The sequence below is a fragment of the Pipra filicauda genome, unplaced genomic scaffold (assembly GCF_003945595.2).
Source record: "Pipra filicauda isolate LSUMZ 115617 unplaced genomic scaffold, ASM394559v2 scaffold62_size3274119_pilon, whole genome shotgun sequence".
NCBI lineage: Eukaryota > Metazoa > Chordata > Aves > Passeriformes > Pipridae > Pipra > Pipra filicauda.
In genome coordinates, this window is record NW_024104787.1 from 1,344,633 (window position 1) to 1,364,419 (window position 19,787).

At 35.6% G+C, this 19,787-nt stretch overlaps 1 protein-coding gene across 4 annotated transcripts in view; it reads left to right on the forward strand.

The window, feature by feature from the left end:
• Nucleotides 1–19,787, forward strand: part of LARS2 (leucyl-tRNA synthetase 2, mitochondrial) — a 106,643-nt gene that overhangs the window by 39,441 nt on the left and 47,415 nt on the right. For all 4 annotated transcript variants that reach the window (XM_039388299.1, XM_039388297.1, XM_039388298.1 and 1 more), the window contains exons 6-7: nt 5,598–5,687; nt 9,002–9,145. In XM_039388299.1, the coding sequence (XP_039244233.1) occupies nt 5,598–5,687; nt 9,002–9,145 (234 nt within the window). The remainder of the gene's footprint in view (nt 1–5,597; nt 5,688–9,001; nt 9,146–19,787) is intronic.

A 19,787-nucleotide genomic window follows, 5' to 3' on the forward strand; every position in this document is an offset into this window, starting at 1 on the left:
CTTAGAGTATATTATATGGCTAGGTGATGGGAAGGGAACTTAAATAAATGTTGCCATGTTAAAAATGGTAAAGGAAAAAAGAAGTGGGGGGAAAAAAAGTCCATTTTGAATACCTAGTGCGTGTAGCTGTGCTGAAGAATCTGGCTACCTATAAAGTCATGTCTGGTGGTCGAGAAATTCCTGTCCAGGAATATGAAGACTAGGTCTAATTTTATTGCTTGATAAAATTATTATGAACAAATCCCAGTGCACCTGCGATGGTAGAAATTTCCTTTTATTTATCTGTGGGGGTTTTTTTGTTGTTCTCTGTCTTATAAATCAAAATGTGCAAATATGTGTATATTGCAGCAGTAAGTAAAATTATTTACTCAGTGAGGCACCACAAATAAGACATTATTAAAAGCTAATTAGATGATTTTGGACAGTCAAGTTACAAAGACACCTTAAAATTATTCTCCTAAACAGAAAATGTAAGCAAATGAAAAATGTAATTAAATGCATAAAATAACTCTGTAAGTACTTTGCTTTTAAATACTGATAGTAATCTAAAATTTTTTACCTGAAACGTGGAGGTATTTTAAGTGCCTCAAGTAAGAAATATTGTATTTTTAAATCACTTCAAAAATGGTGCGATTTTGGGGAGATACTTAGAAAAAACAATAAGAGAGAGAGCATTTCTATTCTGAACATTTATGTTTCTCGGATGCAAGATTACAAAGCTGAAGTTTCAGCATGGAAGAAATGTCTCTAAGAGACATTAAAAACACCTGCAAAATTAAAAAATCCCCAACATTGCAGTTATGCTTTGATTTTAAGATACCAATAATCAGAGCATTCCTGGTGGTCAGATTTTTCAAAAATATCACCTCAGATAGCATAGCAATCTGCTTGCCACTTTTTTTAAAGATGATTTTCAAGGCAATTAGGCAATATAATTTTCAAAGATTCATGTCATCAGCAACAAGGAATGGAGAGCATATAACATTTTTCCTTTCTTTTTCTCGGGAGTGCCATCAGACTGAATGCATGTTCCCAGCAAGCCATCAGTTCACCACTGTTGTTACTATCAATCTATAATTTTCTCATAGAAAGTAGCTCACTCTGCATTTCAATTTCTGCATTCCAAGTGACATATTTATTTTGCATAAGAGTACATTAAAAAAGACGAAATCTTTGGAAGATTTTCTTTGTGCAGATATTTTTCTGTTTAGATTTGAAGTCATTCTTGTGCTCTGCCTGAGCATGCATAAAGCTAACAATACATAGAGCATTACCTATGTACCTATGTACATTGTATGTACAATGTACCTATTTCCTTTTCATCCACATATAACTGATAATCAGTGATCCTACTTGTAATTAAGTAAAAGAAGCAAACTGTTGATACAAGGCTACTTTTTTTTTCGAGGAAGATATTCATGCTCTAAAATGTAGGCACTGAATGACATTTGTATTTGTAGCTAATAAAGCATAAAACTAAGGGCCTTTGAAATACAAATATTCAAATTAATTTGGAAATGTAGGTTGGTCTATCTCTAAACCTCAGAAATCAAATAATTATACTTTCAGATGAGGTGTTACATGTCCTTTAAAACCAAAATAGGCAAATAATTGATTAAACTGTTTAATCTTCCCAAATAGAATTTGAAAAGAATCTGCCCAGATTTTTTCTGCTTGTCTCCTTCTAAATAAGTGCAACATGCCTATCTTTAGGATAGCATAAGACTATGGTAAAAATAAAATTATTGGCAATAAACTAGGAAATTACTTCTCTCTAGTTATACGTTATTCATAAGGCCTGGTGGATCTTAGAACAAATAAATCTTTTCATGCAGCCTGTAAATATTACTTTTATTTGAAAAAAAAAAAAGAAAGAAAGAAAGTAGCTTGAAGATGTAACTTTCTTCTTAAAAATACTAGCAAAAACCAGTTAAAAGGTCAGAGATTCATAGCAGATTTAGAAAAAATAATAAATTTTAAAACAGAGCATTTGAAAATGAGTTTTTCTTTTATTAAAAACACCAAAATCTTTCATCCAGTTTGAGTTGGGTTTTTTCAGGGGTTTTTTAATGCAGATTCTTTCCTGATGGTTTTCCCATATTTTTTTGTAGCTGAAAGGAATTTTTTTAAACCAGATTATTTCATTATGAATGGCCCTTTAACATGAACATGAATCTATTGCTTCCCAGTTGCAGTGCTATCAAATCTAAATTGTAATACTGCCATTTTAATCTGTAACTGAGAATTTGTTTGCAAAAGTAAGTAAGATACCAACCCGTCCATCGTGGTATTTGTTAGGAACAGATTACTGTGCTGCAATAAATAGATTAAGCAAGGTAGTTTTTAATAAGGGTAGGGGTCTTTCTCTTCTATGTACTTCTAGGTACTTGCCAGTACCTGTCCTTTTAAAAGCAGACTGTTCTTACAGGTGGTTTGTTTTAATTGTTGTGATGAACTGATTTGATGAATGAGTGTCATTCCTGTAGGAATAAGGAGCACTAACAGTAACCAATGATAAAGAGGTATTTTGGTGAGAGTATCGGATACTCTTTTTGAAGCTGACAGGAGGAAAAGGGAAAATGGATGGGGAGAAGAGGGAGATGCTTTCCCTCCCATTTCATATTACCACCTGAAAGGCAGGGGTAATGGGTGATGACTAAATCTGTCACAGAGCACTGAAGAGCAAATGCAGTGGACAGTGTGCAGTATCTTACATATTTGTAAAAGGGTTCTGATTTTTTAGTAGGTATTTTATTTTTGGAGAAAATATGTTAATGCCATGTTATATATATTCACTGAACCGTTTTATGCTTTGGGGTTCTATATGTGTGCTGTTTATGCTAGTGCTCAGATCACAAATGAGAAGCAGAAAGTAACAATTTTTGGCAGGGTGGAATGGCTCCAGCGTGCTATTTTTCAATCCCTTTTATAAACTCTTTTGTGTATTTCTGAGTTAAGTTAGTTATGTTAATGCTCTGCAGATCTTTGTCATGCTTATAAAGTATAAATAGAAACATTAACATTCGCCTTAATTTAAGCATGATGGCAGCATAATGGAAACTTTTTACCAGACATCATTTATTTAATCAAGATCAGTAACTGGAATACATAGAAAATTATTTTTAACTGTAAGTCTTAATGTGCTAAATGATAGGAAAAAAAAGACCCAAAACATATTTTGGGATTGACAAGAGTTTGCTGGCTTGCCTTCAGCAGCTCATTTCACTTGATAGTGATGTAATTTCTCTTTCTTCATTAACTTCAAATGCTACTCCAAACCTTCATGGTTATAAAGTGAAATTATGAACTTGAGTGATCTTTTTGCAGCTCAATGACCACACAGCAGATTTTTTTTTTCAGTGACACGGGGTGCTGCATTTCTTTCTAAAAAGTGTCAATTTACAACTTGTGAGAGACCACGTACATGGGATTCCATTCTCAGGAGTTACCTTGTATCTTGTAGCTCAAGTTTGTCTGGCTTGTAACATGCTCTTTTCGATTGGGACATGTAATCTTTTTGTTTCAGAAAGCACAGATCTGCCATTCAGGGCCAGAAGGACAAATCTCCAATCATTTTACAATTTTTATTTGACAACTCACTCCTGTTGTCCTACCCGTTTGTCTGTTGCTCAGATAGTCTGACATTGTACTGAAGGGGATTGTCTCTCTTCTTTTATGTGTCCAGTATTCCAGTGGTGAAACTCTGTTGCCTGTAGTGGCATCACATTGGCAGAAGAACTGTTGTCACTGTGTGAAGAAGCAGGGGGGGGAAAAAGAATTACTAAATGGATAGTGTTTGGTTGGAGAGATGGAAATCAGACTTTTATCAAGTGGATTTTTTTCAGTGCAGAGCACAGGGAATTAATCAAGCAACTGTTTTTCATTACTAGGTCTTCACATGCTGTGCTGAAAACTTGCCATTAAATGTCTGTTTCTGATCTTGAAAGCCTCTTATACCCACTTTTGAGGCACATCTATTCAAAGGTCATCTTAATTGTAAAAAGCAGTGTTTCAGCACTGGAATATAAAGTTCAAAGCAACTAGAATATAAAGTTGTAGAAAAAGAATAAAAATTTTATGCTACAGTGTTTCAGATGTCATTTGAGTAGCAGATGATATTGCAGGAGTTGTGTGTAGTGGGAAGCTTAGATGATAGGAAAGCCTATGTGAAAGACATTTCACATTTGGAGCTATTCCTGGTACTTGATAACTATTTATAAAGGGAATAAATTTTATCAGTGGCTTACTGAGAAAGTTTTTATCAGTAACTCTAAAATCAAGAGGTGTTTGTGTTGATTTGAAGTTCAGCCATCTTCCATTTCAATATGTACAAATGTGGTCAAGCAGAAAGTTTGTAGAAATGTTTCTTCTTTAAACAAGTGCAAGTTAAAAAGAAAAAGTTGAGGAGGGAAATCTGGTCTCTACTGGTACATAATAAAGATGTAATGAAAGCTTAAATACTGAGTTACTCAGTTCTTTTCACTTTCGCCAAAATTTAAAGTATGCGGATGTGAGCATATAGGTTTGCATTGTGCCTGTGAAACCTGTGTTTGTGTTGAGACAACTGGGAGTATGTAATGATGGAATCCCTTAGTCATCTTTGCATATTATGATGTTTACTTGAAAAGCAATTTGTTTTTTTCAAGAACAAACATTTAAAATATGGAACTTTGTAAGCAATTGGTCAGTAGGTTGTTTTTTAAATATTATATTCCACTTAAAACTTAGAAAATGTGTTTGAGTTTTGAAAAAAGCTATCCATTATAGTTACTTGCTATTCTCTTAATTCCCATTCCTCCTTCTTATGTTGTCTTTTATTTTTTCTGTCTTTTTTTCCCCTCTTAACAGTCCCCCTCATTTGTGACTTCTTTTATGACTCATTTTTTCCATCCTTCAAGCTAGAGCCTTCTCCTAACTTGAGCTGCCTTGCCTTGCTTATTGACCTTTGGATGTAAGATATCCTTTGCGAGTCTTTCATCTTGAAGTTTAGAATCTTACCCTGTATTCGATCCTATCTGCCCCACATGTTCTGTCTGACAGCAGCCCGGGTTCCTGTGTGGTGTTGTTCTGTCCTCACGCATCCAATGTTTCAGCTGTAAGCTCCTTGTTCTGCTCATTTCACTGCAGCAGCTCCCAGCTGCCTCTGAGCAGTCAGCAGGCTCTGTTCCTGCTTTTCATTGCTGAGCAACAGAGGAAAAGGCTACCTGGCTAGGATGGCTTCTTTGACAGAGGTCTTTTTTTTTCTGGTTTTGCTGTTTCCCAGATCAGACAGCTGTGATCATTTCCATTCATCTTCTGTTCTTATATCTATCAGCATTAATATTACAGGATTCTTATATTCCATGTTAAGAGGGAAACTTTTCTTTGCACATCAAACCCACACAAAGCCTGTGTTCTCTGATTTCGTGTACACGTGAATATCACTAATTGTAAACATTACAAAAATGAAGTTTGTATGTGAACACAGACATGAAGAAACAGTTATGTTTTCTCTGTGGAATATATTATACACTCCTGGGTTAATTGTCTATGTTAAAATGATGTAAGAAAATACTAAGCATAGTTTCAGGAATTTTTATTTTGTTTAATTTCTACAGGAAGTAACCACTTGCTTGCCAGAGTACTACAAATGGACACAGTATCTCTTTCTTAAGCTTTTTGAAGCTGGGATAGTGTATCAAAAAGAGGTAGGTACAAACTTTGAACTCTAATATTTTGCAGGTACACTAATTTAAGTTATTTGTGTCAGTGGCACATTTCCAGATTGTCCATTCACATTCATTCAGTGATTGTGCTCTATTAATTTTAAATCACTCAAAATAGAAATAATGTTATATATAACTGAATTTTATATGTAACTAACTAATAAACCAACATGAATGGCCATTGTAACAAGTCAAATCAGAAGTGTTTATTGTCAGAGATTTGCATTGAAGTGCAGGATCAGAATATAACTTTTATTAGTTTGTTTCCTGGCTTTAATATATAATTTTCTATAGATCTTAACTTCCCTCGTGAAATTATATGACATTGTGATCATTAGGAGTCTCTTCAGCTGTGAGATTATTTATCTGCATGACATTATTGTGATACTGTCTCAGAACTGATGGGATTGGATATGACAGTTGGAGATTGGGTGCATAGCTGTCCTATTCCTGAACCCTATTTGTGATCTCTAAAGTGTTACAGAAGAACTGGATGCCATAAGACTATCACAGCTGTTTATCTGCTAGCAGTACATTAAGAAATTATAATATTTTGTAAATAACATGTATCAGGCTATCTGAAAAGTGAAGGGTTCGGTTAATTGCTTAAGTAGGAGGTAAAACAAAGATGTTAAATGAGTAGTCCAAAGAACTCACTGTATAGCCAAGGCAATGCAGTTCCAAAATACCTGAACAGCTGCACTTAAACAAAGTAGCAATTTAGTGAATGTTTCTAACTTAAAATGGGAACTAAGATTTCTTGAATACGATTTGATATTTCATTTGTATTTTATAGAAACCGGGAAACCACATAGGATATGATTAGGGATGTACTCTAATTATTCTCTGAACCCAGGGAAAGAGACTGATGGTAAAAGGTAGCGTTTAAGATGGCAAGGTGCTACTTCTCCCATTTGCATAGGCAAGATGTACTCAGAGATCTTAAATGATAACCAGCAAAAAACCTCAATATGTGATATGTACTAACATGCTGGATTTGGTTGGGGTTTTTTTATTTTTTTTCTTGTGTAATCATTTTAATTTGTAATTAAAAAAATTAAACCCCTGTCTTTGCCATAACAAATATATTTTTATATGTAAATTTGTTTGCTTGACAAGTGACCCCAAGCGAATCTGAAAAGCACAAGGTTTGCTGCTTCATTCCAAGCAGTGATGATATACAAAATAAATTTTTCATGTAGGCTCCAAGTACTGTGGGATCCTGGAGGTGTTTGGGTACCAGTGATTGAATCTGCTTCCAACTTCCATCTGCTTTCAAGTCAGGGATCAGTTTGAGGACTTAAATCAGCATCTGTCAACCTGTAGGGGATATAATCTCTGGTGGATATGAACCAGTTGCTTTTTGGCAGGAAACAGATGGCAGAGAGAGCCTATAACCCTGGGTCTCTTCGAATAGTCGTATATACTTAAAACATAAATTTATCTCATGTTGTCAGTTTATCTGCAATATATGTTAAGGAGTACTTTTACACAGCTTTAAGTCTCCTTTATTACAATTTCATTTTGGGTACAATAACTCTTAGCCTTACTGTGACAATAAGAAGAAGACAAGTAGAGCGTTAGCCTAGTTAACACTCCGTGCCAAGGAGTATGTGTGTCTGACCAGAAATTACCCTGGCAGGGACACACAGACTCAATATGTCCAAGAGATGCAATTATGGAGGATTAACAATGTCTGTCTGGGTGCTACAGCATTCATAGCGGGCACCTTTATTCACCATAGCAAAATCCTCTTTCTTTTTCCTGCAGTACTGATCTAGTCAATATAGTCAATATACTGTAGAGAATACAATACCTGGCCAGAAGTGGGTGTCTCATTGAGGATAATACCTGCCCTGACTCTGTGATTTTGATTAGACACCTGTAATCTGTAGTGGACCCAGAGATACCAAGCCCAGAGATACTCATGCTGTAGATACCTGAAGTTGGACGAGACAAATCCTATCTTAAAAGCATATGGTCTATATTGGCATATTGAGGAGATTGAAATTATTGGTGTGCTCTGTATGCTCTTGCATTGTGCTTTCTTTGTGTAGATGACTTTCAGCAGCTTCCTGGGGTCATAGTTTCAGAGGCTGTCATTGTCAAGAAGTTGCCTTTGTGAGGTATAAGTAGGAACTAAAGATTTAATTTATTAGCCAAGTTCTAGATATTAGTCAAAAGTCTGTGAGAGATGGAAGGAACAAAATGTAACTTTAAAAATTCAAAGACAAGACCTTTCAGCTACTGATGTCTTAAATGGGCACTTCAGAAGATGATCGATGATAGATAAAATGTAACATGAACAATATGAGGACAGTGATTAGTTTTTGATTGAGATACTAAGTCCTCCTCATCCCAAAAAATGCATTTGAGATTTTCAAAAGATCTTTAATGTATTAGAACTCTATGGAGCTACAGTTTTTCAGTCAGTCTGATTTAGCTCAAATACTAAATAACACTCAATATACTGGATTACTCTTCTTTATTGCTTTGATTATAGGTTTTTTCTCTTACTTTCTCTTCATTTTTTCAATTTAATATCTAGCATTTAGCAACACTTTTGGAATGACTGGTAGGATTCTTTTGTGACCTTAGATCCTTTATGGTGAGTGATCAGCTAAATTGTTGAACACTGGGGAGGAGAGAGATTTTGATTTTTGCTCCCTCCCCAGTATATTATGTCTGGTATCTCAATTAACCTTCAGAAAACAAGGTTTGTACAGTTGAACACTAAGATTTATTTCACTTTGATGCATTTGTGTTGAGAAGGAGAGGTGATTCAAAAAGTAATTCACACAGCAGACAGAAGTTATGTGCAGATAATATCAACTCTTTCACTTGAAACATAGTTGACCATTATGCTACTTCTTTGTGATTATGTCCTCTCAAAGTGGACATCCTTTTTTATTCATCTCCCTCAGTCTGACTCAACATTTTTGGATTAGTAGTGAAGAGCTTTTAAGCATCAGACTATGTCATTTGCATTATAGTCAATCGGAACACTTACTTATTTAACAGCCAAGCAGTCAAGTGTCAGCCTCTCCTGCTAGCTGGATCAGTCTAGAAAAACGCTGCCAACTGCATTCTTGGGTCTTTTGAATTCTGAGAAGATGAATATTCAACACATCTTCAGCTGAATCCATGCTGCTGATTCAAATGGATGCTATAAAAATATAGAAAACTCAGGGGTCCAAGGTATACTTCTGGATAATTCTTTTGGTATCTGGAAAGTAAGATTCTATTTTTTTAAATAGCTACTGAAAATATTTTTTTCTTCCTGTAACTTTTTTTAGGCCTTGGTAAATTGGGATCCAGTGGATCAGACTGTTCTAGCTAATGAACAGGTGGATGACAATGGTTGCTCATGGCGTTCAGGAGCAAAAGTGGAACAGAAATACCTCAAACAGTGGTTTATCAAAACGACTGCTTATGCAAAGGTATGAGAATGCAGTTTTTGGAAATGATGGTAGCACTTAAAGAGGTGAATTTTCATCCAGAAATATTAATCAAACTGAATGCGGTCCTTTACATATGCATGTTTGTGTAATATATAATTGCATAATAATATATGTGACCCATCCCTGTGTATGTGTGTATATAAAAATTATTATCTCTGAAATCTTTCTGTTCACCTCTTGAAGAGTCTAAATAATTGGTGTGGGATTAAATTTTGAAGAAATCAAAAAGTGAATTAGAGGTGAATGAATGAATTCTGAATTCGCACAATGACGATATTTACCAAGTGCTTTTCTGTATATTTTGAGTGTAAAGCTGTGCAGTCTTTAGAAATAGAGAATTGTTTGTCCAGTTGGCCTATTGGACCTGTGGGCTTGGCACACAGCCTATCACCCAGCATTCGTTTCCATCTACGTTTGAACCATAGTTCTCTACAGTTAACTTCTCTTTACTGAAGATTCATCTGGACCTTCTATTTTACTTCACTTCACAGTGTATTCTGTTTGATTATCTGTAATTCAAAAAGTATGGTTTCAAGTTATTTAAATATTCTTTTTTTTGTTCTGAGCTCAAATTTTGATTGTAGTGGGACAATATAACTTGCACACCTATGAATTCTTCAACAAAAGTTTTGGCTTTATGCTCTCTGAGATGAAAGTATCGACTTCCTGTTTTGTCTGGGTGAAGCTTTTATTCCATCTGAGTATTTTGTGTATTAAGACTTCAAGTACAGATTGCGAAAGTTATTTCCAAGAAAATGTTAAAAATTCATCTTTTATCCTTTTCATGAGTCTTAGATTCAAGAAAATAAATTTCCACTCATCTGGGGAGAAGAATGTCTCACTCTAGGTCCATTCATAAAAAAGAGAAAAACTTTAGATATCCTGCATGGTGCTTTGATTCTTCATACACAGAGAGGTACTTGAGATGCATGTTTTCTGATTGTGCTGTCTGTTCTGGCAGTAAAGAGGGAACATTTGCTATAGCTGAAGGAAAAATGGATTTTGTCTGCGCAATCACAAAATGATCACAGTGTTCTGAGCTTTTTTTCTGTGCCTTTATCACCAGATTTCACGGTTTATGACCTTTGTGATATTTCAGGGTCTGCCCCGACTCACTTTTTCCCTCAGTTTGAGGCTGGAGCTTCATTAGAGTTTCTGCCTTTACTGATATGTCTTTTGTCTATTATCTTTATAAAGGTCATAGGAAGTAATGACTGGTATTTCTGGACTGTATCCATGCTTACACCAAATCACTTTTCTCTTATGTCCCTCTAAGAGACGTGAATCAGCCTTAAAGTTTTACTCATCACGACCAAAAGACAAGACTGAGGAGCTTTTCAGTAACCTTGAAAATACCCTTGGCTTACAGGATTATTGCCTCTTGCTCAATATTCATACTCTAGAAATGCTGTTACAGGAAAGGCATCATCTCTTGGAATTATCACGTCTCCAACATATCATTTCCCAATAAGTAGGCTCAGCGGATGATAAGGAACTTTTGCCTCCACAACACCCCCTCATCTTCACCCCAAAGATGTCACCTCAGGAGACTACCATATCCTTTACCTACATGAAGGGTAAATGTGCAAGTGACCTTTTGCTCTTGAACACCTTAGTGGTATCATGAATGAGAGCTGCTTCTGCTTTTCATTTGGGGATGAACTTTTATATAAACCCCTACAAAATCTTAAAGCATTGCTACAGAGGACAGTTGAGTACTCTATGGATCTCTGTAAAGGTTTCCCAAAATTTTGTTCTGTTCATGGTTGGTATTCTTAGGGTCTATGCTAGCTGATACAACCAGATCCATGAATGATGCCATATTGCTTTGAGCTCAAGTGCTTTGGCAAGCATTGCTTTCATGTTCTCCCACTTCTTGTACAGTGACAGATGCTACCAAGTGCTGGCAGGTGGTTTGGATTTTCCTTTTTACTCACCCTCCACTGACTCCTATTTTTTGTTGCTATGGTTCTGGCACACTTTCAGTCTCACTGTGCTTCTTCTGGCAGGGGCTTTAAACATTTGGTTGTAGAGGGAGAAATATTACTTTTTTTTTAATTGCCAAACCTTCAAATAAGAAGAGCAGATTACCAGGCTCTGCTATACTAAGTCAAATATCTGATATTATAAGGATTTCATTCTTGGAAGGTTAGAACAAATAAATTCCCTTTTTTTGTACTTTTTTTTCTTCTTTTAAATTACAAGAGATTAGATAACATAGCATGTTATGTCTTACTTTCTGAAGAAGACTGTTCTGGCTATACAGCGCTGGATGCCCATGAACTGCAAGCCACAACTAAAGACAATCCCTCAGAGGGAGACTGTATCTGAGCTGATACTGGGCAAGTCTTTCAATCTCTTAGAAACTCTATGCCCACATTGACATAATCAGGAAGCTTCACAACAGCATTTTGACAGAAGCCAAATAATAGATCTTAAATGCTACAACTTTGGCTCCTCTTTCCACATGGCTTGACTATCCTTAAAACTTAACTTTGCACACGTTTCTTCATTCCTTGTGGTAGTTACCGCAGGACTTTTCAAGGAGTGGTGAGAGCCATGAGTCCTTGCTTCCAAATATGTTTCTTTTGTTTACTTTTTCTTTGGATTCAGGCTGTTGACAGTTGATCTGAATCCATATTGTCCTACATTGTTGAACACTACAGCAATCGCTTTTCCTAGCCTACTCCTTAAACCTTCTTCCCCACCTGTTTTCAAAAGCCCTTGCCAGGAGACCGGGCTTTGAGAGGGAGATGTTCATTTACCTTTATTGTTTATAGAGCCTTTCGTCTTGGAGTGGAGGGTTCAGATTTTACGGAGCTAGTCCTAGTAGGTGTGAAGAATAGAGACATCTCCTTAACTTCAAAAAGTTAAAGATCTTTCATCACTAGTAAGATTTCAGGATGATAGCATTAGTGGTGATGATACCTTCACTTCAACAGGGTGCGTTATTTCACGTCTTCTGATTTTTTATTTCCTTAAAGAGATTTTCCTGGCTTACATAATGGACCAGAACCACTATCAGTACAACTTCCTTTTCCTGAAATTCTTTGCAGTTCAGAGACTTCCGATATTTGTGCTTCTAATGATAAATAAATACATTTAGGTTCTTTATGGATCTTGCTTCCCTTTTTTGTTGGTTGTTTGGGGCTCACCATGAATATGTGTATAGTAACTCCACTGCAATTATTTTCAGGTTCCTGAAGGCTGAGGATGCTACGCTAGTAGAGAGCATTTATATCCAGGCTGAGCTTATATGGTGAAGGTTACTTATCATAAGCCATATGCCAGACTCCTGTAAAAGGGAAGTCTGAGAAGACATTATAAAGATCTGTGGTGGGCCTAGGGATTTCAAATTCACAGTTGACATTTTTTTGCAATAAAACACTAGTAGAAATAGAAGTTTGCCCTCCCACAACTTGTCTGGCCCTGAGCTCTTTATTTCCTGTTTCTGAGTCAATTACCTGTTGAACAACTTTTGTCCAGTTCTGCTTCTTTAGAAGATGTCCAGAAGGTTGAGATGGTGTCAGATTAGCGTGGTCAAAATCATTCGGTATTTTCTCACAGGTTGGACAAGTTCATGGGCACAGAGCAGATTTAATCCTTCCTTGTGCAAGATGCTTTTCCTAAGTTTGGGAAAAAGTAGGGAGCTAAGTGGATCAGGCTCTCAGTGAGAGAAAGGCTCTCAGCCTAGGTTTCTGTTAACCACTGAATTTTAGCTACTTTTTATTTTGAAATTAAAAAATGGGACGGCACAAAGAGATTATCTGATAGTAATTTAATCCTTGCACCTTTGGGGGAAGATATGTATTTTTTCCCATTTTGGCTACTTTCAGACTTAGAGGTTTAGTAATTTATGAGTGTCCCACTCATTTTTCTACAGTGATGCCTTTGTCTGCTTTTGGTATATCATGGGGAAAGCCGTTTGATTCTGGTCACCTTTTGCTTGCACCTTCATTGGTGACTAATATTTTGTCTGAAATTTTACAGAAATTCAAGACCAAACGTCAGAAAGTTCCACCTTCTTTGCCCTTTTTCTGGAACAAGGCTTTCTGCAGATTTGTTCCCTATTCCTTCTCAAAGTTACACTTGAGTTTTCTGTAAGTTGACATAGCGAGAAAGTATGTTGGAAAATATCTTTACTTTTGGTAACTCGCTCCTCTCCTGTGTAAGAGGAAAATATAACTCTTTCATAACCTTGTTTTATAGACAAAGTCCATTAAGAGATATTTAATGAATCTGCTATCCCTTAATTCATCATGCAAATTACCAGCTAGCAATAATGGCTGAATATGTATGGATATAACTTATTTTCTACTTGGAACATCTACCAATTATTTTGTTCAGCCTATTTATACTGTATATCGATAATCTTTCTAGTCATCCGTGTTTCTCTCATTCGCCCATTTATCATTTGATGTTTTCCGTGTGTCTCACAACCTTAATAAAAATAAAAACTAGTCAGAATAATCTTCATCTGCAATGCTTCAAATAACAACAAGGAATTAGATGATCAGTAATGGGCTGTGAAGTCATGTGTGTTACAGGAGTCAGTGTTTCATTCCTACACACACTATTTTTCAGATTTCTGTTCTGTCAAGAGGAATCATCTGTGGATTTGCTTTGATTTCTTTATTGTTACTGCACCAGCTCATATTCCTTTCTTGCAATAAAAAATGCAAACAAAGCAGTGTTGGCTCACATGGCAATTTACTATCAGCAATGAATATTTTTCAAAGAGCAAAAATATTGACCATGCTTTTAAATGCTTAGCAGAAAGCATTTTGGTTATGTAAAGTCATAAAGTAATCACGACCCATTTCTTAAACTGTAAAGTACATACAAAATGGTCTAGCAGCTTTTATGGATTTTTAAAGAACATTTTAATTGTAATTTTTCTTTTGACAGATTTCTTTGATGAAAGTATAATGCCTATGCCTTAACTGATGGCATTATTATTCAAATTGTTGTCTGTGCATTTAAGATGTTTAAGCTAAAACATTTAGTTGCTATGGTTACAGAGCTGAATCTGTAGGCAGTTTCATTGGAAAATCTATCTGTAAATGTTAGTATTTTCTGCATGTACCTGTAAGTTGCTGTTATGGTTTTTTTCATGCGTGGTCAGCTGAGTCCTCAAATCAGAATCGGTAAAGTTAGTCTTATTATTGTCTCTGTTCTTCTGTTTTAACATATCTTACTTTACAAAAATCACCCAAATAACTGGTAAATAATCTTTTCTTGAAGAAAAGTAAATAGAAACAACTTTAAAAGTTCAAGTTTTGCCATAACTCATCTCCCTTTTTTGCACAGCCTAGCATGTTTAATTCAAATACTGGGGAACATAACAGGACCAACAAAATTATGCTGTTGTAATTTACAGTTGCCATACAGATAAGTAGTACCCTTTTGTAGATAATTTTTTTTGTACAGACATTTAGAGACAAAGCTATTTCATATTCTATGGAGTGCAGGAACATAGGTGTTGGGCATGGTGCTGACTCTGGGGGGGGAGAACAGAAGAAATGATCCGCCAGTTCTTCTCCAGCTTTTCTCTGGCTTTGTACTGCATCTGGTCTGAATAGATTTGGAATTATTTAATGTAATTGTGTTTTGCTTGATATTTTTTATTTTCTATTTTAATTCTTAGATACTAGGCAAAACAGTAATGAAATGCAATGAAGCTGAAGTACTGCATTTAAGAATTTTAAGAGTCTTGTCAGTGCTTAGGCTTTTTCATAGCCTGAGGTCATGCTTCATCACTGAGGAGAACTGAAATGCTGGCTGGTTAGTTTTTCATTCTTTATGTGTGATTTTTTTCATTTCCTACCCTTGGGATCTAGCTCACAGTTGTCTTCTTCTAACAGAACATAAACCTTGCATTGAAACTCTTCCTCTTGAGTCAAGCTGAGAGCTCTCTTCTGGCCAGGGACCAAGAGCACTGCCTCCTCAGCTTGCTTAGCACTTCATTAATAAAAAATGACACCTCTTTTGTCAGCTTGGCAAGACAGTAAGTTGTTTGTGGATATTCAGACCATGCTGGTCTTTTCACCTTTGTTTAAACACAGCATCTCATTTAATGATACAGCAATATCATCGAATCAGTTTAAAGTTCCTCTTGGTATAAGGTTAATCAAAGCAGTGAATGCTTTGTACTACTAAAAACGATAACAAATATTTTTAAAGAGCTTTGATGCTTATGGAATCAATTACTCATCACAAAGATACACTTCATTGTATTGGAAAGGGAGTATCTTCACTTTGGTAATTTAAGCAGAGAACAGCCCTGAAGAGCAAATCTGGAGAATAATGATTTGCCTCACTTCTACATAATCAAACCATAGGTGTTTGTTGCCCATAAATTTTAGGGTAAAGAAATGGGAAAACTGCTGACAGTCCAGACATTTATGAGAAAAAATTTGAAGTGTAAACGGTATCTGTGTTATTGCTTCTATTTAATGTATGTTATCAATATTCTTCACACATGGGAAATAAAAGTCAAGAGTGACCTACAATAGTACAGACAGAAAATACTGAAGGAAAAAAAGTAATAAAACATGAAGAGATTAAATACCAGCAGAAGCTGTACCGCATATTCACAGTTGGAACTGTGCAATAGAGTGCAAAATAAAACAGTGGGCAGCCTAACTTTAATTTCCTCTACTTTAGTTCATATATTAAGTTGTATTAAACGATTTCATGTAATCTTTATTTTAATGTTTGGTTACTCCTTTGGGAGTTTGATCAAATAAAGTGAAGAATTTAATTTTGATCCAAACAGAGCTTGGATATTTATTTGACTCTTCCTCAGAAAAAAAGCTTTTTAATTTTATTGTAATTCAGCAGAATGCAATTTTATTTTGCTAATTAATTAAATTCTTTTGAAATGCAACATTTTGCTGACCTTTTTATTTTAGTCTTGTTTTCTTGCAAATGTGTCAAACTTCATTAAAGTGTCTTCATTGAAAAAAGAGTATACATTTGACTTTATAGCTTATATTTAGATTTTTCACTTTATTTCATTTACTATTACAGAGGCGTTGAAGTATTCTCAGTAAGTATGAAATCAGAGCAAGTGTTGATCTACTAAAAATTTTAGTTCACAAAGTCAGAGATTGAATTTTTTAGATGCTCAGCAGAATCCTCCCTCTTGGAACTACAAGCAGTGGTTTTATGGGCCCTTTTTTGCCCGAAGATTGCTTAACTGAAGTTCTGTTTCTGTCATAATCTTCAGCAGACTAGACAGCTCGATATGTGAGATCAGTTTTCCACATGCAAATGCGTTACTTCTAATTTCAGACTTGGTCATCATTGTCTGCGATGAAATTTCAGCAAGCTCATTTTGATTTTGTGACTTTCTGATCATCTGAGTTGGTTGACTTTCATCTTCTAGCTGTGCCAGAATTTTCTGTATGTTCTGAAAGAGTGAAGCAGTCCTGTGAAACATTAGTTTATCCTGAATCTTCATCTTCTCCAGGTATTAGAGCCTCGAAGTCATTCTCATCCCTAAACAGAGCTTTGATTTCTTTAGCTTTTTCCCAAGCCTGTCTATCTTTAGATCTGAGAGACTGCCAAAATGTATTTATGCTATTCCCCGACTTGTGTTTAATTAAGATGGGAGTAATTTCTCCTGTAATTAGACATTTGCATTTGAAGTTTTCTTGTCTCTTCCTGAGTAATGAAAAATGAAAGCAGAAGGACCTTGCTACCTAATGTTTCCAAATTTCTCACTATGAAGTCATCATCAAAAATTTGAAAATTGAGTTTATTTGATAATCTTATCACTCTCAGCTTACTGGATCGTAATGTTGCTGCTGTTATTTGACCCCTCCAGAATCCAACGTGGTTTTACTTCAGTTTGTTTTCCTGTGTACTGGGAATCTTTTTGTTGATTGTCTTCTCTGTGTTAACAAACCTGGTTAATAAACTTGTGGCATGATAACTAGGAGTTATATACATGTCGTTAAGGATCAGAATTTTTGTTTAAGGGAACACGTTAAGGGGTTAGAATGTACCTTAGAGATCATCTAGTCCCAAGGCCCCTTGCCATGGGCAGAGACACCTCCCAGTAGACCAGGTGGCTCAAGGCCCCACCCAACCTGGCCTTGAACACTACCAGTGTTGGCAAATTGCAGAATTCATGGGGCTACTTTAATGATTCAGATGATGTTCTACCAAACATGGCAGTGATTTTAAAAAAGAACATGGAAGCAAAATTCATGGAGTTAATATTTTACTTTCCAAACGCTAGCTTGTGATAGTCAGGAATTTTCTATGCCAGTGTTGGTCAAGAGTTTCATATACCCAAACAGTCTACAAGCAATTTTTTAAAATTAATAATAGTTTTAACATATATTTATAGGTTTCTATTTTTGCAGGGTGTAGTGCAATTGGATTGGAAAATGAATTTTTTTTTAAAGGGTTTTCCTTAAGCAATTTTTTAAAAGCTCCTAATTTGCATGGACGACTTTTGAATGTACAAGTGCATTCATGTGTGTAAGAGTTAATGTTTCTCTACTTTTCTGCTAGTGAGTATCCTAGGTTAATTTACCATTCAGAAACACTTATTAACAAGCTAGCAGTATGCACACACTATATTTTTTGCCTCTGTGACACTAGATAAAGTGTTTGTGGTTTACATGTTCATTTTCTGCTTCATCTGCTATTTGTAGCCATTACAAGAAACCAAGGTAGTGCATTGAGCACAAAGAACTGTGAAACGTAACTCCATATTAAAATTTTTTAAGGTTTTTTTGTTTGCATGGGGGATTTTTTTGTATCACACTATACTACTGTTTATGTGCAAACTAAAATGTGAAGGGTTTGTGTTTGCAAACCCTGCTAGGCTGGGTTTATATCATGCAGAATAAGTTTAGTTATCTTCATTGAAGTGAAGTTGGCTCTTACTGTATTTAGCTGCAGGAAGCGATTGCATTATCAAGAGAAGAACTGGGCAAAGTTAAACTGTAGCCTATAGCTTATAATAAGGCCAGTGAATTAGAGTAAAATCATTATCACACTGGTATTGATGAATCTCGGTGCGTTAATCCTGCAGTGAAAAAACATCTAGAAAGTTTTGCTGGCAAGCAATTAAAGACTGTACAGTTTCAGCAGAGCACATGCACATTTGGCTGCTTCTGCCAGCAAAATATAGTGTAGATTTGAATGAATATCCAAGCAGGAGGATTTATAAAAGTGTTCTAATGTGTCCAGCCAGTTCTGCATGCATTGGCACAATTTCATTCTTTCTAAAATGCATAAAATTCTTGCAAAGAATATATCCAAGTATTGTGTATATACCTCTCTATATATATCTCTAGCTACTCATTATTCTTTGGTAGGTATATATATGTGCATGGATGGTTCACAGCAGATAAAGCTCAGTACTTTCTGGAACATTACAGTTAGTGAGAATATTGAGAACTTGGAATTCTCTGTGATATAGTATGCTTGCAATTGTGAGCTAAAACTGATTAAAGTTACACTATGGAAAAAAAACCCCTGCCATTCTTTTGTTTATAAATCATCAATAAATCAGTTTGATTCTTAAAGATGTAGAAAGTAATAATAGTCCCAAGCGGTAGTGTGATGTTATGATTTACAAAGGACATGCCTTTTGTTGTATTTTGAATGATAGATATACAACAGAGCAGTAACTAGAAAATAATTCTTACAGTATCTTTTATACATTTCATTTTGTAATTATTTAAGAATGTTATTAAAACACAACTTGAAACGCGTTCTTGAAAAAGAGTGAATTCTACATTCACTAATTATCTAACTACCTACTGTTTAGCTGGAGCAGCATATAGTAACTACTGTCCATCCCTGCAGGTTGTTAGCAATTAATGGGATAATAAAGAGCTTGCACATTTGATGTTGGGCATCACAGTTGAAGGAGAAATTATTCAACATGTTGCCTTATTCTTAGATTTTAACTGTAATAGTTCAGCATATTCACCATCTGTCCGAGTGACTCATGCCTCTGGCAGTACTTCTGCCAGAGTAAAGATTTTGGACAGTCATGGAGTATTCATAACAAAAATGTGAAGTGTTATGAAGTGAAAAATGAGATGAGCTATGAGTTATCTGTCCCTTTGTCTTCTCCTTTACTTTTTTATAGATTTCATTTATTAAAATCACACTGTTCAAATTGTTTAGACAAATATTAGTTGATTTGGAATAGTCTGTTACACTTCCATGCCACCCATCAGAAAGCACATAAATATATAGATATATCTCTTGTTGAGTATAAATATATATAGAAGTATATGTTGGCTGTTGGATATTATGGCTAGTGAAGGAGATACCACTTAATTTCTTCTCTGCTGCATAATATGGAATCATTTAGGTTGGAAAAGACCTTTGAGATCCTCAAGTCCAACCAGTAACCCAGCACTGCCAAGTCCATCACTAATCCCTGCCCCTAAGCATCATGTCTGGGCGTCTTTTAAATACCCACAGAGATGGTCACTCAAGCACTTCCCTGGGCAGCCTGTTCCAATGTTTGACAACCCTTTCTGTGAAGAAATTTTTCCTAATATCCAACCTAAACCTCCCCTGGCGCAACTTGAGGCCATTTCCCCTGTCCTGTCACTTGTTACTTGGGAGAAGAGGCCAACCC